We start from the raw sequence: 23,715 nt of genomic DNA, 5'->3' as shown, positions 1-23,715 counted from the left end.
AATAAATACTATAACAATATGCAACACAGAGATGATTAACAATCATCTCTTGAAACTTAAACTATACAATCAACTGTTTCCCTCTCAGCAAAAGACAAAGGCCATTGAGGACAAAAACTACAAGTTAATGTTGTTTTTGTTTTTAAGGGTTTTACGGCGCTTGCAACACATTAAGGTCATATCAGCGCCAGTAAAAAGGAAGGAAATGGGATAGTAAAAAGTTCTAGAATTACAATTAAAGCACAAAAGAAAAGGTATGACAAAGGGGAACTGGTTCAAATAGGGATCAGATGTAGATTCCAAGAGCACAATGTCAAAGTACTTAGTTTGAGATCACCTAAAAGTCTCATCCAGACACAAGCACAGGTCCCAACTAAGAGGAATACACTCAAATGTTTACCAATCATATAATATAATATGTAAACTAAACATAATACAATGCATAACAGAGAGATGATTTACAAGAAAAAAATATCACCTCCCAAAACTATAACTATACATTCGACTGTTTCCCTCCCAGCCAAGGAACTCCGGCAAGGATCAGGACAAAACTAAGTAATCTCATTCCAAGACAATGACAAGAAACAATTGGAAAACGGGTATGGGGGGGATAGAAGACACAGCATGTACCTCCCTGCCCACTATGGGCTATGGGAGGTCAGGATCCCCACCCAGAACTATCTACAAGACAAAGACAGAAAGCAACTTGGTAAAGGAAATATTTTTGGAGTGGTGATGGCTTTGATTGTAGAGCTACCCTCTCATGGCCAGGCGGAGTTGTCGTGCCAGTAAGGTTGTGGGTTCGAGCCCCCATCGCCGCGAAGTTTATATTCTCAATTGTCTTCTGGCACTTTTCCAATCACTTTATTTCTCGTTATTATCAACATAAGTGCCTGCTCCACTCACTTTTCTGAATTAACATTAACCCCCAATATCAGAGCTTGCTCAATGTCTCAATCATTTCTAAGTTATATGTTTGTGTTGAGAATGTGGCTATTAACCTTAACTCACTCAACCCTAACACTGACTATATCCGTAGAATACCCCATGCCTAAAATTTATTACATTTTTCTGAGACAAATTCCAGGCGAAGTATCAATACTTATGTTCTTAGATGTTACATGTTAATGGTAGTTGAATAAAACTATCTATGCACAGGCTCATTTTTAATACATGTTTGTCCAATATTGAAAAGTAGCAAAAATCTCTAGGATTGAATGAGTTAACAGCTGTCTAACAGACTTCACGGCATTTGTGTGTTGAACCCCTGACCTCAAAAAGTCGTGAGACTGGTTCAAGATAGACAAGTTGCTTGATACCACTTTTTTTTTTGAGTAGTGAATGGCTCTGATTTAAAGCTACCCTTTCAAGGTCAGACGATTGTAGAGCTACCCTTTCAAGGTCAGACGAAGTTGTCGTACAAGTATGGTCTTGGGTTTGAGCCCCCATTGTCGCAAAGTTTTTATTCACTATTTTATCTTCTGGCACTTATCTACACACTTCATTTTTCATTAAGGAAACATAGTGGGATAAAAGATACAGCAAAAGTGAGTTCTGCCCACCATGAGGGGTCAAAATTGCCGTACCGTTTAACAGACAATATCGCAATTTGATTCCACATATTTCTGATGTAACAGGGATCGGCTATAACAGGACTTTTGCTCTGGTCCCACCATCCCTGTTATATCAGGTTTCCACTGTAAAGCCATTTGGTAAAAATTCAATTCCTGAAAAGTTAGTTGGTGAAATAAGACAGACGATTAATTGTGAATAAATTACAACTTCAGAAGAATCACTCTTGGATATGCTTGTAATTGTAAACATTGTAAAACAGCTCTCAATGACAAATTCTTCTCCGTCTCCCGTCCAATAGCATCCTCCTGTCCTTGTAGATAGACAATTGTAAGTGACAATTTTCAGAAAAGAAAAAAAAAAGCTTTGACTGTGTGTATAGTAATGATGGATTTTACCTACGATCATTTGTACTAAAATTATGACTTATTTCAAAACCACTGGTTATTTCAGGTCGTTTTATAGAATACTAATACATAACGAATACAAAACATGAAATTTCATATTCATCAGTTTCTCTGGGTTTCGATTCAAACAAAAAATGATTCATAAAATGACAGTCCAAAGCAAAACTGAAACTATTTTAACCAAATCTGCAACTGTTTACATATCTATATTTGTATTCATCTAATAGTATATCTATATTTGTATTCATCTAATAGAATATCTATATTTGTATTAATCTAATAGTATATCTATATTTGTATTAATCTAATAGTATATCTATATTTGTATTAATCTAATAGTATATCTATATTTGTATTAATCTAAGAGTATATCTATATTTGTATTAATCTAATAGTATATCTATATTTGTATTAATCTAATAGTATATCTATATTTGTATTAATCTAATAGTATATCTATATTTGTATTCATCTAATAGTATATCTATATTTGTATTCATCTAATAGTATATCTATATTTGTATTCATCTAATAGTATATCTATATTTGTATTCATCTAATAGTATATCTATATTTGTATTCATCTAATAGTATATCTATATTTGTATTCATCTAATAGTATATCTATATTTGTATTCATCTAATAGTATATCTATATTTGTATTCATCTAATAGTATTTCTATATTTGTATTCATCTAATAGTATATCTATATTTGTATTCATCTAATAGTATATCTATATTTGTATTAATCTAATAGTATATCTATATTTGTATTAATCTAATAGTATATCTATATTTGTATTAATCTAATAGTTTTATTCAAAGACTAGCAGAACTAGGATTCCAAAGGGTTGAAAAAGTGAGGGCAAAATAGTTAGGACATCCTTATTCTAACAGGGCAATCCCTTTATGTAAATGATGCAACAGTTAATCATAAATTCCCATCCCCTCAGCTCAACAATAAAATCACTCGACTCCAATTTTATCAGATGAAAATAGGCTTATTGATATTGCTCACTTCTCATGAACATGAATATATCTTGTGCGCACATTTTGTTCTCTCTTTACATGCAATGAGTTTTATAAAGGGTTATGTTTATCTTTTTCTTTTTTCAATATTTATATATATATACATATCCTCTCCCAATATAGGGGAGTGAAAATAGTGTGGAATCCCTATGAAGCCAAACAACTGGACCAGGAAGTTTGGTTGACTTTATCCGTTATCCAAGGAACATACTAATTACTAATAGGTATTTAAAAAGAAAATTTGGGACCAGCAAGAGGTGCTCACTTTAACACTTTCAGCGCCATTGGCCACACTGTGCGGCCAGTCTTGAAAGGCAAAAATAATAATGTAATCCAATCCAAATTTCTACAAAAGTACTATCAATTGAACCAATGGTATCATTTCTTTCAGCTGAACATTCAATTGGCCCTAGGGGGGTGTTTTAATTGAGATTTTGCAACGATTTTGAATGTCGCTTTGTCTTAGCTTGTCATTCTCATGCTGCCTCAATCAGGTATCTGCCATTTTGTGACAGAAATGTGAATATAACAGCGTTCAAAGAATTAAGTAGATGTTGACTTTAAAAGTGTCCACTATATGCAGATTCCACTGTTATATGACAGAGCCTTCATATGAGAAAATTGGATGGCCCGAGGGTTGCAGTTGTATCGTTATGTGTAGAATAGGAAAGCCTCTCTGGATCAATTTATGAGTGGGCCATTCAAATAATGTCAAAGAAAAAAAAAACGTCGTAACAAAAGAGTGAAAATGGACAGGCTTCGTATGGGAACAAAACAGACAATAGACGTTTCGGGTACAAACCCTTTGTCAGCACAACACTACACAAATTAACGTGGAAAACAAATAATTTGATTTGTTTTCAACGTTAATTTGTGTATTGTTGTGCTGATGAAGGGTTTGTACCTGAAACGTCCATTGTCTGTTTTGTTCCCATACGAAGCCTGTCCATTTTCACTCTTTTGATAGTATTTTCACGATCACCGGCTTCAGGCAGCCCCTACCGTTTTCTACCAAAAAAAAAACGTAGGAGATGAAATGAAACAAATATTCCTAGATCCTTATTTATTGAGGTAGTCAAAGTCTGGTGCGATCTGTAAAAATATATGAAAGTTTATGAGCAATACTCCGATTTTCCTTTTTTTACTCTCTCTCTCTCTCAATATGTAAAGCCATTTGGTAAAACTTCAATTCCTGAAAAGTTAGGTGGTGAAATAAGACAGACGATTAATTGTGAATAAATTACAACTTCAGAAGAATCACTCTAGGATATGCTTGTAATTGTAAACATTGTAAAACAGCTCTCAATGACAAATTCTTCTCCGTCTCCCGTCCAATAGCATCCTCCTGTCCTTGTAGATAAATTTCCAGGCTCCGAATATAGGCTACCGACTCTTGAAGAATCATGATCTTGCTGACTTTGTGTTGCACACCTATGGTAGGAATTTCCTTGCTTAAGTCTGTGAATAAATCTCCCAGTCTTTGACGACGCATTCGCTCTGTATGTCTTCTCTGGCTTAATTTATCTTTTCTCTCCATATTATATCTTCTTCGGTGTAATCTATCTCTATTAAAAATCACAGGTTTAACAGAAGGAAGTCTGGTGTTTGAAAGAGTGCTGATCAGTGCGTGCTCTAAGCTGCTTTTGGCATAATTATGCATGTCTGCGGTATCATTTAATCTGTGGTGATAAGCATCGTATTGCATGTCAAGAGGGGCTTCATCAATGCCGTCATTAGCGATATCTATTGGGCTCGAAAATGTTTCTTTATTACGGTCAATAATATGGCCAAAGGGATTTTTCCTTGAAGCTGGCATCGGTAAACATGGATGCGAGGTTCTGGATGCCACACTGGAATTGATTCGGGGAGAATTTGCCACAGTTTCGATGTCAACGTCACTTTCTGAGTCTGAGGAAATAAGTGGTTGGAATGGTTATTTAATCGTATTGAAACAAGATACAGAATAACTTTACTTCAGTTTCATTTTTTAAAATTACACAATGACTGCGATACCTTAAGATTATATAAATAAACACGGAATAATGAAAATGTTGCTTCAGAAAAAATAATGATAAATATTGAATTGGAAGCTTCCATTTATTAGATGAAGACTTTTCAGGTTTCCCCTTTATCAACAAAATAGAATGAATGATAAACACTATAGACGAATGAGATAATGTGATAATGTGATAGTGGCATTGTTAAGGTGAATAAACAAAAACATGGATGGGGCAGGAAATAGTATAGGCTCCTTTGTAACACAGGAACGAAAATATCGCCTGAGCGGTAACTTAGTTCAAATGATGACCAGAGGTTGAACCGGGGTTACGCCTGCCAAATTACGGGGAATCCCCTAGTGAGTTCACATACGGTGATATGGGTGATACCCGATTTATATTCGCTTTCATATCTTTGTTATCGCACCACATTGAACTTAAACACAAATTTCTTTCCTCTATAATATTTATCAAGATTTCCTCTTTCCACTCATATGTATTTCATGCCAGTGCTGTATATAATGATCGTTTTTCTGTAATTTAAAATGCATTAATTTATCCATAAAAAATTGAATTCTTCAAACAGAAACATAAAACAACTTTTATTCTTCCACAAATAAAATCTATTATAATTGGACTATAACTATAAATTGCTAAAATTCCACCTGGGCGTCAACAAAATTGAATTCATTATGATTTTTCAAAATTCATTTAGTCATGGTGCACACTCAAGAAATTCATGATGAACATTTGAATGTTTGAATGCCCTGTATAGATGTGTCAAGCAAAAGCAGCTTTGATGCAAGTCAACTTCTTATCCAGATTGGATTCACTTTCACGCTTTTGTTCTTAACAACATTTGTAAGAGTCAAATAGTTTAGCTGTGATGAGAGACAATAGAGCTCTCATCAAACTCATTGATCACAAATAACCTGTTGTAGTGGTCGGGAATTTGATGGAGTGAATGACCTCTTGACCGCAGCGCAGGTAAAGGAATAAAAGATCGCCTGTTCAACACTGTGGTAAGGAAGCACTTCACAGTATTTTTGTCCGACTTATTCTGATGCGATTGAAGAGTATTCTTTTGCAAATTGCTTCTTTCAATACATCATCACTCGTTTTCTTTTCAATCCACGAGAAACGGATCATTCTTCGAAGGAACCACATTTCCATCGCTGACAATTTTCTTTGATGGTTTCAGCATTCATTGTCCAGGATTAGCATGCATACAGTAAGATGGCCTCGATGGAGCATCTGAGCAATCATGAAGTTAAAAGGCAGGTGATGATAGCATTGCATCAGTAACACATGAAGAAAAAAATGAACTGTACAAATTAATAAATTCAAATGAAGTTACCTCTTTCTTGTGTAGCAAGGTGGTTTTGTGAGAAAGGTAAGTGTGTCTGAAAATGAAATGAAAATAAATAATAAACAAATCTTTTCAAAATGAAACTTTCATAAAACAATTTTGACACTTGACTACATATACCAGATTAACAAAGAAAAACGAATACAACTTGGAAATATTATAAATAAAGTAAAAAAGTAAATAAAGTCGTAGTCCTTCAGGTCCATTAGTCCAATGGAGCAGCAGTTGATCCCGGTTTCTTTAGCATGAAATGGACAATAGCAATTACTGGCTACCATTTGGATAAGATGCTAGTCTATCGCAAATTACTTTCTGCTTGATCGAACAGAACCAGCTACACAATCACTGCGAGGAGAGCAGGGGTGGAGAGGGGGGGGGGGGGGTCAGAAAACAACAAGGATTTCACCCAGGATCGATCTTGGTTCCTTTGCATGTGAAGCAAGAGCTCTACCATCAGGACCCCCAAAGTAAATAAATATGAGCATAAATGTGACCCATTGCCTCAAAGCTGTATAATGTCTGGGTAAACTTGATGACATAAAAAAAAAAATTAATAAAATAGAATTCTAAAGTCAAAATGCTTGGAAATAAATAAATTATCTTTGTGTCACTTTATAATATAAATAAATAATAAAATAAATAAATTCCCTTTATTCATCCCTAAGGGGAAATTTTTCTTTAGGGTCTATTATAAGGGAAGACTGCAATAACCCAGGCATCAGCCACAGTGCAGCGCCGCAAAGTGAGCTAAGGCTAGGTGACTTGCTCAAGGCCACACAACACGGTGGGTAGTCGAACTCGGTACCTTTCGGGTACGAAGCAAAGACCATACCGCTGAGCCACGCTGTTTAATAACACATAAAAATTCAATCTAAGTCCCATTATTTTGGACTATAAATTCAATTTTCAGCATTAACCTAGTTAACTGCAGTACGGTGGATAGACACTTTTTGGTTGGGAAGGGGTACCTCACTTTTGGGGGTAAGGGGTACCTTACTTTTGGGGGGAAGGGGTACCTTTTACTTACCGACTTATCCAAACTAGAAACTGAGCTCTAGTCTTTTGATCTTGTGCCATTGGGTAAAAGTTAAGGTGGTTCTTGTAGCACAGTTTTAATTTATTTTTCTTCTTGTTTTGAAATCTACTATAATAAATTCAATGTTTGACATTAATTGTAATTATTATCAACATTTGGTGACCTAAAAACAAAGATTTTATTACATGACCCTTGTGTCACTTATTATTATTATTATTATTATTATTATTATTATTATTATTATTAATATTATTATTATTATTATTATTATTATTATTATAATTATTATTATCATTATTATTATTATCATTATTATAATTATTATCATCATCAGCATCATTAATATTATCGTCATTAATATTTTCATTATCATTATTAGTAGTATTTTCTATTCAAGAGCCAGCAGAATCACCTGAACAGATGAATCCAAATCAACGCGTACAGTAGAAGGTATTGGGTTCACTTGTGTCGGTATCGAAGTGAAAAAATGTTTTCCAAGCGCTTTCTTTGCCATCTGGAATAAAAATGCAATAATAATAATAATAATCATAAATGGCCTTTTTCATTTTTCTTACTCATCACATAATAATGGAGATAAAACATCTTAAATTATACATATGGACAGTTTAACTCACTCAACCCTAACACCGATTATATCCGGGATTATTTTTGCCCCATGCCTGTTTATTACATTTTTCTCAGGCAAATTATAGTCGCCGTAGTATCAAAGCTAATGTTCTTAATTTTTACATGTTAATGGCAGTTGAATAAAACGATATAATGTACTGCTCATTTTAAATAAAATGTTTCCAATTTTGAAAAGTAGCAACAATCTCTAGGATTGAGTGAGTTAAGGGTATGCCAGGCTATTCCATAATTTTTCAAAACTCAAAAAGTCTAGGCCAAGATTCATTGTAATAATTATCAACATTTGGTGATCTAAAAAAAAAAAAAAAACAAAGATTTTCTTACATGACCCTACATATCAAGTCCACCTCGATGGTACTTCCCAGAAGATAGATAAACACAACAGTTTTCTGAGGAAGCTGGTAGAATAACTTGGGATGCAGACCAGACGCTTCTATGGACTTCTGGCCAAGCACTATGCTTTTCCACAGTGGAGTACTGCACTCCAGTGTTTGTGGAAACAAGAACATTAATAAAGTAGATGCAAAACTTCACAAGAATACCCAAAGAATGGGATTCAGATAATGGCAGCTCTTCAGCCCCTAAAGTTCGTATGCAGGTAACCTATCTCCTATGCACAATGGTCAGTGCCTTAGTACGAGCTGAAACAAATCGATTTGGAAAAAGTCAAATCCCCATGGAGGCAGGGAAATAGTCTTCTAGAAACTGGGAGAGAAGTTGCCAGGCTTCTTTACCAGAAAGAGGAGACATTGGGAGGCTGCAAACAAACTATGGTACAGAACCTGTCTAACACTGGACACTTTGTCCCTTGTCTACACATGTTTAAATTTTTTAATTGAGCTTTTATATATTTACTAAACGTGCTCAAAGCGCTTTACAAAGGATCACCGGCCAACAGCAACAATTTATATGTAGGACGGGACATGACGCCTGTTAGGCAATATTATAATTTTTTCGGACAGAGACAATGCTGTTAATGACCAGGTACTAATTTTACACCTGAGTACGGTGAGAGAATGTGAGTAAAGAGCCTTTTCAAAGGACTCAACTATGCGCTGAGCGAGGCTCGAACCCAGGACCATCCGATCCAAAAGCAAGTGTCATACCACTAGACCACATAGCCGCACAAGATGTCTGGTCAAATGTTGCAATGCGATGCAGTTGCTGGGTCGATTTGCGACTGTTCACAAATTCAGTAACGATTTCTCTGCCCGGATAGACCATCATAATATTGTAGTGTGAGACCATTAAAAGTCGTTGCCATAAAATATCAGTATTTCATTAAACCCTACATTCTAAAATTAAAGAATGAATTTATTCAAAACAGCGTCCAAGTTACTTTATCAAAACCTTTTTTTTTAAATGTGAGTTAGCCCAATTGTCATTTTTTTAAAACTTAAAACTTGACCTTTTTTATTGCACAATATCCACCAAACGTGCTAAAAGTGCTTTATAGGGGTCCCTATCCAACAGCGAATGATGTAGAATGAGACATGATTTCTGTAATGTGTTATTACAATCTTTTCAGACAAAGACAATGCTGTTCCTAAGTACAGTGAGGGAATGTAAGTAAAGAGCCTTTTCCACGAACTCAACTATGCACCACTAAGAACAGGACTCAAGCCCTGGACCTTCCAATCCAAAGGCGTGTCGTGTCCATACCACAAGACCACGAAGCTGTACAGAAACTGATTGTAAATTCTACAAAGCAATAACAAAAACAACAATAAGAAAGACAGTCACAACCAGGGTTCAACATTACTCTGTGAATGCATTATAACAATTATTAGTTCTGCAAAAAATTAAACCTTCTAAACTCTTAATTCTAAAATTAATAATAGAATAAACACCCTTGTCCACACAAAAGCACAAGAAGACATTCATAAACCTCTGTGTATGGGAAGAAGTTATGAATGAAAGATATTGACAAACTTGCGACAAGCAATTAATATACAATCTTTATTTTCTTTGCCAATAACCTAAATTCCAAGGGTAATACAAACGCCTATCATCAGTTGATGTAAGATTTAGACCATGGGTGCCAGCAGGAAGAAGTGCTGAAACCTGAAACTAAAATCTCGACACTTTGCCAAACCTGAAAATGTTCCTACTGAAAATGCGGCATAAACTTTACTCTTATTTCAGAATCCAAAGAATCGAAATGAAAGGTAAACAGCAAGCTCGCTTGAGCAAAGCAATGGCAGAAAACTAATTAGTGCCGGAATTAATTAGGCTACTTACCATTGTTCCTTATAATTAGGTACCCAATCAGTGAAGAAACTAGAAACGGTCAACCAGTTTGTTTACAATGTGAGGCAATCGAGATGTACTGTAGCAATCCCTAACTTTCGATTTGAAGGTGTCTACATTACGCACTTCCGTCTTTCGCATTTTACTTTTTTTACAAACTTTTACTTCCCTCCAGGTAAATGTGGTCAATTTTGGCTTAGACGAAACAGTGAAATTTATCGCTCAGCTGCTCAGTTAAAATTGGCTACTATTGGGATCACGACAGGTTTGGAAAGTGAAAAAATAATTTCACGAAGGCTGTGTGAAAATACACTGGGATGTGTTCAGACACAACAATTCTAAAAAGTGTCACTTAGCCTTGACAATATATCCATCGTTAATATAGACGGCCCATGAGCTATGCGTAGCGCTGTGGAACATTCCTAATTACTTTACGGTCATTCGACTACGATTCATGAATTCTTTCTTTCTTCATTTCTTGCTTTCTTTCCTTTTTTAAAATATTTGAATTTGACGAATTGATTGATTTCAGTTAATTGACTGAGAATTTACAGGTCTAAAGACTTCCAGTAAGATTTGATAATTCATGTCTTTTAATGTTTACAACAGATGTGGTGTAATTGTAACTGTGATGAAATATTCATCCTATAATCAGTTATGATGGAAGGATAGCAACCAGAAAAAACTCTTGACAGACCTTTAGATCATTTTAACGCCGATTACTGCATGTGCCTGCAATACTATTGTGGTACAGATTCCAAGGAAGAAGAAAAAAAAGAAATGACAAAGGGTACAAGCAAGTATATCTCCCCAGAAATCGACCTGTCTACTTCAGCCAGTCTCCTGCCAAGGCCTGGTCAAGTTCACTTCAGTCCAATGCAATGACAGAAAGCCCCAAAGAAAGGGACCACAGATCAGTTAACTCTCCTTATACTTGTAGCACCCACTAACTTCAAGCAAAAATATGGATAATTCGAGAAGTATCATGACAGTCTTACTTCATATAACACTATTTACCTGGATTCCAGATGTACATGGGGATGATTCTCCACTTTTATCATGGCTGTTTTCCTCCGAGTTTTCTAATTTGATTCCTAAGCGTGACCCAGTCTCTAGAAAATAGTTATTGTATCTCGCTGGGAGGACCATTTTCCTCTTTAATTCTAATCTATTTCTCCTAATTTTAGAAACTAACGATGTTTTCAGATCATTATCAACAATGTTCTCAGGCAGACACTCTTTTGTCTGATCAACCTGTTCCTTGTTGTTTCCAAAATGGACTTCTAAGTGTAAGTCACTCTCATTAAAAGAGTCTTCGTGTCCATTCCATGGCTCCATTCTGTCATTTGGTTGTAATCTACCTTTATCAGCAAGGAATTTTTTAACACTTTTTGTACTCTCAGTGTTTGGAAACACTTCATTGGCCTGATGAAATGCTTCATTTTTAAAAAGCATTAAAGGTACAGGTGGATTCGTCAAATCCATTCTCATCCACTTGAAACAGACACTCCTGAATGCTAAAACAAGAGAAATAATAAAGAAAGAATTATGTACAAATAGAAAAAAAAAAAAAGAAAACCAAATAAAACAAAATAAAGAAGAAAAAAGAAAATATAAAAGGTCAATTTTACATTTCTGTGATTCTCAGCTGATTAAGATAATATTGGTGATATCAATATCTTTAATGAATTTCTTTTTTTATTATTATTTATTTTAATGTTCTCTATTCACAAATGAGATCTGAATAGGGTAAAAACATAGGTTTATTTTCCTAAAACACAATTTTAATTTCTGTGTGACCAAGATAGTAGCAACTTCTTTTACTTTTCGTTTGTTTGTTTTTTATTTGTTTTGTTTGATTTTTTGTCTCTTGTTAAACATGGCCTATTAAAGCTCTGGAAAATGTCTGTGCTAACTTAAAATCCAGCATCATGTTGTTATCAACCGAATGCAAAGACTAACTTTGAAGTCAAGACAATCAGAACAGCACATTATCTATAACTTTCTCAATTAAAAAATATAAAAACGAAACAAAATAAAATTGAAATTATTCACCCTAAGGGGATATTTCTCATTAGGGTCTATCTCGAAGACCAGGATAATCTAGCCCCAATACAGCACTACAAACTGAGCAATTTGAGCCGAGCTTCTTGCTCAAAGATAAAAGGAAATTATTCTGACAGTGGGGGTCCCGATAGGTCAGTCGATAGAGCACTCGCTTCAAACGCAAAGGAACCAAGATCGATCCAGGTGCGATCGAGAATTGTATCTAACCCCACCCAGCAGTGAATGGGTAGCTGAGTCTGTTAGATTTGGTGGAAAGTACTTTGCGATAGACTAGTGTCCTATCCTAAGTATTAGCAAGCAAACCACCAAGGACCCGAGTCTGAATTGCTTCGCTTCCCGTGGCAATTCGGACTCGAGTCTAAACTGAATAGAATAACCAGGGTCGAGTCTGAATAACTCCATGGCTCTTCGATTCGGAATACTGCAATGCAATGCGCCCGAATGATGAACTTATCATTAGTATCATTAGTGAAACTCTCAGTTACTATTCCGTTTGCAGCTATAGAAACCGTAGTGGTCTTCCTAAACACACACACACACACTCATGAGTATCTCTAATTCAATAAAAACAGAATAATCATACACACACACACACACACACACACACACACACCCCCCCCCCCCAACAATCATTTCCACAACCCAAGAGCCGGCGGCTTTTTCTTTTTGATCTCGTATCACCATGTTCTCCCCTGCCTGCGTCCAGCGCCTCGGTCGTTTGTGGGTTACCCCCCCCCCCCCCCTTATCCCATTACCAGTTGATCATTTTCTCTCCGTATTCAACCAGTGCTTATTTTATTAATATGCACCTAGTCCGGTATTATCTAATAATATTTGTATTAGACAGTACTCTGCCCCTACCCCAGTGGCAGGGCTCTATTGCATGGCTTGCTGCCAAGAATCGCCTCTATTTTTATATTTAGAAATAAAACGGCATATTTTTTTAATTAAAAAAGAATTAAGATACTGCCTTTTGTCAAAGCCCGACCTATACTGCCTTTTAAATAAAACGCTCAATGCCCAAAGTCATATTATTCTCCTTTCTCTTGCACTTTGTCGCGGCCGAAAATGGCAAAATATATAATGTAGAGATATGTCATTCATGTATCTTTTGCAACACGCTCATGGCAAATCAAATAAATCTTCCAATCATTACACAAAGACACTCTTTTTTCTATGCGAGGGCAAATTGATTGTTAACGTTAACAGTTGCGACTACCATTGTAATCTCCCAAAGACCACGAATATTTAGATCTAGAGGTATGTTTTGTTTTTTAAGGAGCTTGCAACACATTTAGGTCATATTAGCGCCAGTAAAAATGGAGAAATTGAATAGCAAAAAGTTCTAGAATTACAATTAAAAAGTACTCAAGAAAAAGTAAGACAAAGGGGAATAATAGATCACCGCTTTTACCGCTTTTGAAGGTAGTCATCTTCGGGAGTTCTAAAACGTGACTTGCTCGCTCACTCGCCCTCCTACAGACTGACAACTGACAACTGAGAACGAGCAGCTTCCCCCCACCCTACACGCTTCACTTTCGAGCCAGCTTCCACTTTCGACACTTCCTGTGATTGCGCAGGCGCATTGTGGCAGGAGTCCGAATTGTCACGGGAAGCAATTCAGACTCGGGTCCGAATTGCCACTTCGAACCACCAATATCACTATCAATCACTTCACGCGTTCCAGTTCCACCAATGCCAGAACTATTTACTATTTATTAAGTTTGAGAACAGCCAAGGTGGCAACTCAGTCTCTGTCAATAAGATGGCGGCAGGGACCTTACTCCTTTACCAATGCAATGCCAAAAAGTGGATATGGCATCTTATCGGGTACTACCGCAAACTCTGGGACCCAAATAATTTCGGGGGTTTGGGAGGGGGGAAACTTTTTTTTGTTGTTTTTTTTAAGTAAGTCTAGTAGGGGGTTTGGGGGGGGGGAGACATTAAATCATTTTTTTAAAAAAGTTTCCCCCCTCCCAAAACCCCAAAATCATTTGCGTCCCCGAGTTTGCGGTAGACCATCTTATCGTAGTCTTAGACTTAGACTTAGTAGAGACCTAACTCCAAACTCAGTATCTTCTAGTCTAGATCTTAGAACTAGAATTATTGTCTAGATAGATCACCGGATTTGTACTGATTTGTCACACGAATGACCACTGGCTTTTTTCCATGACGTGTTTGACATTTTGTATTAAATTCATCTGGTAAGGGCCTGTCAATAACGGCAAATCAATGACTATGGACTATGATGATTACTGGTATTGATATTGAAACTTGCAAACGCGTGTGAGTGTGGTGATTCGGGTAGCTAACGAAGAGAAAATACGATACTGGTATTTTTTGCTGTTACTACTTTTGTGAAATAAACGATTCTTTAAGACTTTAATGTAACATATAAAATACTTTCAATTTCACCTGTTAAATCAGACGATAGACATTTCCAAACTTCACTGGTAAGAATCGGCAAAAATATTCATCACTTTTCTATCATTATTATTACTTCACAACAATGTAGGCTAGCAGTTGAGTAAGTTTGGTTGGAGGTTGGAAAGTATGTAATCGTCAAATTATCAATTCGTTATAAACTATTTCATTAAGTGTGTGTGTGGGGGGGGGGGGGGGGGGGGGGGGGGTAGATGAAAAGAAATAGAAAAGAGGGTGGATGTGCTCGTCAATGTTTTTGTTTGACTAGATTGTTTTCAAAATTGCGTACGCACATTAAATGCGAACTATGTAAACAACTGAACTCGGCTATTGAGCTCATTTTTATATTATTAAGTTCATGCTGAACTCGGCCAAAGAGCTGTAAAATAAATCATCTATCGATGGAGTTAAGATCACGTGGCCACAAGACAAAGAAAGACCTACGGATTTAGGGCCACCTCGGTCTTTTCTCTTCTTCTTTCTAGCCTCTTTTTGTTAGCTTCTTTCTGCGTCTCTTACAATCTGTCTCCTCGGGGAAGCCCCCGTCCTCAATGTAGGGAGCGCAAAAGGATCTAAATGTGAAGTTTTCTTCCCTTGACTGGGCATTTGTGATCTGCTAATGATATTGTTTCTACGTTGAAAGCAGATGGTCCTCTCAGACACAATAATATCCTTCTTGCAGAAGAAGAAGAAGAAGAAGAAGAAGAAGAAGAAGAAGAAGAAGAAGAAGAAGAAGAAGAAGAAGAAGAAGAAGAAGAAGAAGAAGAAGAAGAAGAAGAAGAAGAAGAAGAAGAAGAAGAAGAAGAAGAAGAAGAAGAAGAACAAGAAGAAGAACAAGAACAAGAACAAGAACAAGAACAAGAACAAGAAGAAAAAGAAGAAGAAGAAGAAGAAGAAGAAGAAGAAGAAGAAGAAGAAGAAGAAGAACAACAACAACAACAACAACAACAACAACAACAACAACTAGAAGAAGAAGAAGAAGAAGAAGAAGAAGAAGAAGAAGAAGAAGAAGAAGAAGAAGAAGAAGAAGAAGAAGAAGAAGAAGAAGAAGAAGAAGAAGAAGAAGAAGAAGAAGAAGTTGTCACTAATTTATATCAATCTGACTATAAACGTTTAAGGTTACACATAATTTGTTTTGCTACGCTATATCCGACTGGGGATGTCGAAAGTATTTTACCTAAACACGTAGCATCAATAAGCCCTTTGAAATATTGTTTCCAAATTATGATTTGTCCTCCTTAGAGCTTCATTGTGTTGGACATAATAAAGGGATATAATCGGAGACGAACGCATTCCATGCGGTCACGTCACGACCTACCCGACCACGTGTTGTAATCACAGAGAAGTTAGCGCACTACTTCGTCAGATACTTGAGTACAAAGAGAATAACGATGACGTCACTCGGCCCTTTTGTTAAGGTTTTTTCAGATTGATTTGGTGATTAGTTCTCACTTAAGTCCCTCAACAGACAATAAACGTTAAAGATTACAAATAGTTTTTGGTTGTTGGTGCGATTGATCTGGCGGTCATTTCGGTGAGTTTTTTATACTTAAACGCGTAGCATCAATATTATCGTGTTTGCCATAATATTAACCTTGAAGTGGAAGAATTTCTTTTTTTTTTCTTTTCTTGTGTGTGTGTGTGTGTGTGTGTGTGTGTGTGTGTGTGTGTGAAGAATTTAATATCAATTTACATTTTTTATCTCGTAGGCCTGAGACAAGATGATCGTATCCCATAAAATATCATACATTATGTCCGACGCTAACATATTTGCAGGTCTGAAAACGAACACAATTATGGCCCTCATTAAATATAGGGAATGAGATTAGCGGAAAAGTAGCGTCCCTTGATTGGACGTCACCCATAGTCTGTGACGTCACCGGCGGAAAAGTCATTAGAGAGAAAACGTAATGTTGGTTGCGCGCATGCGTCTCTCGTCCTCATTCATTTTCATGCATGCCACGTCTGTAAACGAATTTCCATTTTTTGGATGAATAAAGTATATATTGTTATATTATTATTATTATTATTATTATTATTATTATTATTATTATTATTAGTAGTAGTAGTAGTAGTAGTAGTAGTAGTAGTAGTAGTAGTAGTAGTAGTAGTAGTAGTAGTAGTAGTAGTAGTAGTAGTAGTAGTAGTAGTAGTAGTAGTAGTAGTAGTAGTAGTAGTAGTAGTAGTATCATTATTATTATTATTATTATTATTATTATTATTATTATTATTATTATTATTATTATTACACGTACATTATCATGATAATAATGTATGATAAAAACATTAGCTTCTATTCTGTTACAGTTGTTTACAGTGTTGCAACGGAACAAAGGAAGTTATATAGGAAAAAAATAATATTATTTATGCGACCAACCATGATGCTGTTCACCTGTCGCACATCATGACTCATTTATTACACACTGACTTCACATTAACTCTCTCTTTACCGATGATTTTCAGTATTTTCCCCAAAATGGCTGGTTACCAAGCAGAAATTGCTTGTTAAAACTCAAACAATCTCTCTACAAACCAATTTTATGTTCTTATTAATTAAAAAAGATCATTGTGTTGTACAAAATAAATCTGAATTAGAAAAAATGTATATTGTGTCGTAATAAGTGTGACGATTTTGCTGTAGGTGGTAAGGAGAGGGTTAAATAATTTCTCGTAACCAGTTAACTGCCATACTCTAGGAAGATGCGTATTTAAAAATTTGGCTTGTCCTTCAATAAATATCGATCGATTTCAATGACTCTCATATTCTTAACAAAAAATCATCAAACCTGGGACCTCGCAAGGTCTTCATTAAAGTCCTAGGTTTGAGAGTTTTTTTGCCAAGATGAGGGTCAGTTAAATCGATCGACATTTGAAGGACGAGTTCTCTGGCCAAATTTCTAAATACGTGTCTTTCTAGCTTTCGGCAGTTCTGGTTAATAAAAATGTTCTATTCAATATCCCTGAACACTGGAATGGGGAGGGAGGGGGGGGGGGGGGGGGGGGCAAGAGAAAGGACATTGTTAACTTACTCAACCCTAACACCGACTATATCCGTAGTTTACCGGGGTTACTTTTACCCCATGCCTATCTATTACATTTTTCTGAGACAAATTATAGGCCTAGTATGAAAGCCAATGATTTTAGTTTTTACATGTTAATGGTAGTTGAATAAAACTATCTATGTACATGCTCATCTTTAATACCTTTTTTTTCGAATTTTGAAAAGTAAAAAAAAATCTCTAGGATTGAGTGAGTTAAGAATGTCGAAACTTCATATTCAATTTTGAAGAACAAATAAACAAAACAAAACAAAATATGAGATCACGACAATTGTTTATTCAAATAATAATTAACATGGCAATGTTTACGATGTGACGAAAATTTCTATAGCACAACTATAATATCAGTTGCATCTAATACATAAAATAGAATGATTGAAGCTTTTAGTGATTGTTTTTAGATCCGCCAATAGGCTGATTAAAAAAACGATACCCTTCCGCCACATCATCATATCGTACGATATCATCGCCTAGGCATTCCACAGACGGAATAATATATCTGATATCAACAGGAATCATCCATGTTGTCCAAGTGAGCAAATTGGGGGGTTAACAACCTTTTAAAAAAAACGAAAGTGCCTGAAGCTCGAACCTGGGACCTTCCAGGTCATAGTGCAATGCCTTAACCACTCGGCCACTTCGCCGGCTGATTGGTTCAAGCGAAAATCCCTCAACCAGATTAAATAAATAATAATGTGAAATTGATTGTAAGATTCAATTTAATTACAAAAACAGATCAAATTATGAACGTTTCGGGTTTCCCCTTTATCAATAAACAGAATGAATAAACAAAACATGTTTTGAATGTTTTGTTTATTAATCTTAGCTACGCCACTACCACATTATTTCATTCATCTGTAGTGTTTCATTCATTCTGTTTTGTTGATAAAGGGGAAACCCGAAACGTTCATTTGATCTGTTTTTGTAATTAAATTGAAGCTTAAAATCAATTTCACATTATTATTTATTTCTTCGAGCTTCGAGCAGCAACATTTACATCAACGAGATTATAAACGTTAAAGGCTGCACATCGTTTTGTGTATTGGTACAATTGATCTGGCGGGCAGAACTGCTGATGAGCATTTTATATCAAAGCATCAACACCATCAATACATACATAATACACCATTTGAATTATCTAATTCACAACATTGGCAAGCTTGAGACTTTTACGATCAGTCATTTGATGCAGTTCATTATTAATTAGATCATGGAAATTCAACATGCGTGTCATTATTGTGACCCATCGTCTCGAAACGGTATTATGTCGGAACGAACCAACTGCTTAAAAGCCGAATTAAGTGTTAAACTGGTCAAAAATATAAATTGTTGGGATTAGCACCCTAAAATATGGTATCCAATTCTCCTCAATAAAACATACAAACTCAACACAAGTCTGATATTTCTTGCTATAAATTCAATTTTCAACAGTTTAACCATCCCGACTTAATACCGTTTTGAGGCGAAGGGTCACATATTTTCTAAAAATTCAGCATCCTCAACTTCATTTCGTCCGATGTTTATATTACGTTATACTGTAAACAAGGGCGTGGCTATATTGGTTGATTTGGTGCATGGCACCGTATCCATCTTTTAAAAATAGATTACAGCATCTAAAAAAAAAAAAAATAATTAAAACTGAGAAATGGTATATAATACCGCCTCTTATTTATTTGAGTAAGTCTTTTTTTTTAATTTTGTAAACATCTTTCTTTTGTATTTACAAATAAAACATGTTTTAAGTCATTTTCTTCTGATTCTGGCACCACCTTATACTGTAAGCATGTCACGCCACTGAGACTGTACAATGTTTCATTTGGGAACGGTGGAAATGGCAACATTGCCAAAACCAGTCATTAAAATTGTTTTCAATGACTAGATCCGTTGAAAAAAATAGGAACATTTTCACAATTTTAATCATCTGTATTACCTACTATGGCACTATCTTCATAGATAGAAAATTAAAAGGAGAAATTATGTGACCCTTCACCTCAAAACGGTATTAAGTCGGGATGGTTAAGATGTTGAAAATTGAATTTATAGCTAGAAATATCAGACTTGTGTTGAGTTTGTATGTTTTATTGAGGAGACTGGATACCATATTATAGGGTGCTAATGCCAACAATTTATATTTTTGACCAGTTTAACATTTAATTCGGCTTTTTAAGCATTTGGTTCGTTCCGACATAATACCGTTTTGAGACGATGGGTCACAAATAAACATAATTTTGAGCAACATGACATCAAGATTTGCGTTACATAAAGCTATTCAGAATGATAAGAATGAACAAAATAATACAATAATAATAATTAAATAATATAGTGAGCTCGAGGTCATTGGTCACACTCCAAAGTGTGCTCAAAATGATATATCTAGATTGCTCCCATTAACTCTCTCTTTACCGGACATTTTCCTGATTTTCCCCAAAACTTCACACCCAACCTATACAAAAATATTTTCTTTTTCACTCAAACACAAAAGCTGTTAGTTCTTGCTATCCATATTTTTTTTCTTGCTAAACGAGCTCTTCAAGTCAGTGTTATAATATACTTTAACTATAGCAAACATTTTTGTTCAAATATTATGACGTCCAAAACAAATCAGAATGAGAAAAATGTTGGCTGCATCGTAACGAATGTGACGATTTTCCTATGGGTGGTAAGGAGAGGGTTAAAACAATAAAGATTAAACAAATTTACCACTTGTGACCATTCATCGCAAAACGATACTATAAATAGTATCGGGATGACCCGGATGCTTACACGTAATTGAACTTTAACCTGAACTCATAAGGCATAAGGCTTGAGTTAAACTTAATGCCCTCATTGAAAAGGGTGAATTTTGTTTCTACAAACACATTTAGTTCGAATCTCCTCCAATGAAGCATACATTCTCATTTCAATTTTCATAAGAGACATAACGTTTGTTAGGCGATATGGCAACAGTTTCTCGGGCAACGCGCGCTGTTAACGACCAGGTACTCATTTTGTTGCAGAGCTCATTTTTTGTGAACAGGATATAGAATATTATAGGTCATACTCGTCACTATCTGTTTGAAAAATATATCTTTGGGTTTGGTGAGTATGAAGTTTTGGATATAATTCTAAAAATAGCTGGTTAAGGAGAGAGTGAAGATTGTTGTAATGGACAATATTTTGCGTTATTTTTTGGAGATTTCCATTACAACAATGAGCCCATACTAATGGAGATAAAGATAAAGGGAGTAACTCTGACACATAACTGGACAACACAAAACAAACGACGTTCGTTTTGTGTTTATTCATTCATGAGTCAGATTTACTCCCTTTATCTGTATCTCCATTTTATTGACTCATTTAGGCACTTCTATTTATTAGCCCGTACTAAATTGGGTTATCAGTGCACGTCAATTGAAATCAAAGTTTCCTATTTCTTACAATGAATTCATTTTCAGCCATCTAAATCATCGTGGCATAAAATCATTCATTTTCAGAAGACAGATGACATTAATAATTATTATTATAATGCAGAAAACTTATATAGCGCTATGACTCCGAGACACCAGACTCTAAGCGCTTAATATCTTTGGGTTTGGTGAGTATGAAGTTTCGGGTGTCGCTATTCTGAAAATAGCTGGTTAAGGAAAGAGTGAACATTTTCATGTTACAAAACACTGTCTCTTCAAATTGTAACAAAGCTGTAAATTATGCAAGCAATGATCTACACAGCGAATTAAAACACTAACATAGAAATATATCTATCACTATCTATCTTAGTCTTGCTTTGTCTCTCCTTGTGCTTTGAAAAATGAGGCAAAACTTTTCCTGAACCTCGGGCTGGCGATGGCATAGGTGATGGGGTAGGCGGACACCATCATTTTACAGGCGAGCGGTGGAATAGCATTGGCCAGCATGGAGACCCCCGGGGCACCCACTGCGCTGCTCAACGTACAGATGAACGCGAAAGGTCCCCAACCGACGAGTACCAAGAAGAGGAAGATGTAGCATAACTGTTGAGAAAAAACACAATGCTGATGAGAACAGTACACATGACTTCAGATAAGATAATATTATGCGGCTATGTGGTCTTGGGGTAAGACACACACTCGATTTCGGATCGGAGGATCCTGGGTTCGAGCCTCGTTTGGCGCATAGTTGAGTCCTTGGAAAATGCTCTTTACTCACATTCTCTCACTGTACTCAGATGTAAAATGAGTACCTGACCGTTAACATCGTTGTCTCTGTCCGAAAAAATGTAATATAATTTTGACATCAAGTACATAGTTGTTTAAAATATTCGTAAACTTTGCGAACATCGCAAAACTTTTGACTTAAAAGTGTATTTCCTGAGAGCATACAAAAATATTGAGAAAAAAAATGCATACCTTTCAATAGATATCTAGATAAGTAGAATTGTTAAGAACATACGAAAATATACATTTAAAAAACTCAAAGATTTGGACAAATACGCATGATTGATAGCAGACTTTTGTCAACCAACACATAGATAGTTATTGAGCATATCAAACAGCTAACTTAAGTTTCCAAAGTATCGTGTTGTCTTCATCCCAATAGGATTCAATAGTCGTAACGTTACTTCCTTCCTAATGACGCATGGTAACTTAGTAACACTGGTCTAAACTATCGGAACAATGGCGCCAGTGCGAGCATAAAAGCGTATCCAGAGGGGGAAAAAAAACCCATAAATTTGATCATGTTTTGACTTTTACACATTCCGATCACAAGGCATATGAAAAGTTCTAGCCAGCATAAAGAATAAAAAGTAAGGATTTTCTTCGTTTAGAACCAAGATGGCCGCCGTGGCCTGGCGGCGTGACATCAGACTACTGAATCCAATTGAGTTGATGCATCAGTTACCTTTTTCAGTCCCTTGATCAGTGACTGATTACAAGGATCCACATTTAAACTTGTACCCAGTGTTGTGTCTTATAGATAGATCGAAGTTGACGTCACATGGGTCATTAATATTGTTTTTTGCCATCCGCGTTTATGAGAAATTCTCACTACACTATATTAAACAGACTATACACGTTCAAGGTTACACATAGTTTTGTATGTTGGTCCGTTATACTTCCAGATGGCAATGTTGTGAGCTTCTTAGCCAAGCGCATACTATCTATAGTTTTCTTTTAGTAGTATTTGAGTTGTGAGTTTAGTTCACTCGTAGAAATAATCAAGCTATTTGAAATGTAGTTTTTTAAAATGTAAATTGTCTTTATTACAGTATTGAATGTGTTGAACGCAACTGATTTAATTTCGTTCAAATCGTGAGTTCACACATCACTTATCGGGTTACAGCAACAAAGTTGATCATGTTCACGGAGAGAGTAGTACTGTAATTACGATACGCCTCGGGTTTCAAATTTGAAGCTATTAATCCTCTCTTGGTTAAATCTGAAATATTTGATGTCAAGTTAGAATCAAATGGGAGCGATCTATATTAACTTTCCATGTGCTCGAGGTCATTGGTCACATTGCAAAATGTGCTCAAAGTGACCCACATAGTGAAACGTGCTCACAGCTTTCGAAATATCTAACATCACGATTTGTCATTTTGTTCAGTTTGACACGACATGTGTATGTTTACAACTTTCATAAACAAAGCAGCGTGTTCACATTTGTTAAGAAATATCCAATCATTGGACAACAACAAATCATGTAATTGATGACCTGGTTGGACGAAAACATGAATATAGATCGCTCCCATTGAACAATCTTGACAAAGGGATACCTATAGATAGTATGCGCTTGGCTAAGATGCTCACAACATTGCCATCCGGAAGTAGAACGGACCAACACACAAAACTGTGTGTATCCATGAACCTTTATAGTCGGGTTATTACAGTTCAGTTACT

At 35.8% G+C, this 23,715-nt stretch overlaps 2 protein-coding genes across 3 annotated transcripts in view; both read right to left on the bottom strand.

The window, feature by feature from the left end:
• Positions 1-3,922: 3,922 nt before the first annotated feature.
• LOC144974225 (uncharacterized) lies at positions 3,923-14,870 on the bottom strand. The gene is made up of 5 exons (XM_078917139.1): positions 14,793-14,870; positions 11,328-11,827; positions 7,825-7,926; positions 6,365-6,410; positions 3,923-4,918 (listed from the first exon to the last, which is right to left on the bottom strand). Exons 2-5 carry the CDS (start codon positions 11,799-11,801, stop codon positions 4,251-4,253), a joined length of 1,290 nt encoding a protein of 429 aa, XP_078773265.1. The 5' UTR covers positions 11,802-11,827; positions 14,793-14,870; the 3' UTR covers positions 3,923-4,250.
• Positions 14,871-18,117: 3,247 nt separating this feature from the next.
• The window catches only part of LOC144973611 (retinochrome-like), a 30,068-nt gene continuing 24,470 nt past the window's right edge, over positions 18,118-23,715 (bottom strand). For both annotated transcript variants that reach the window (XM_078916262.1, XM_078916263.1), the window contains exon 7: positions 18,118-21,849. In XM_078916262.1, coding sequence (XP_078772388.1) covers positions 21,613-21,849 — 237 coding nt within the window. In that variant the 3' untranslated portion in view covers positions 18,118-21,612. The remainder of the gene's footprint in view (positions 21,850-23,715) is intronic.

Source organism: Berghia stephanieae, chromosome 5, assembly GCF_034508935.2.
Source record: "Berghia stephanieae isolate SIO BIC M18660-M18661 chromosome 5, UCSD_Bste_1.3, whole genome shotgun sequence".
Taxonomy (NCBI): Eukaryota; Metazoa; Mollusca; class Gastropoda; order Nudibranchia; family Aeolidiidae; genus Berghia; species Berghia stephanieae.
This window is presented reverse-complemented; position numbering and strand designations above follow the sequence as displayed.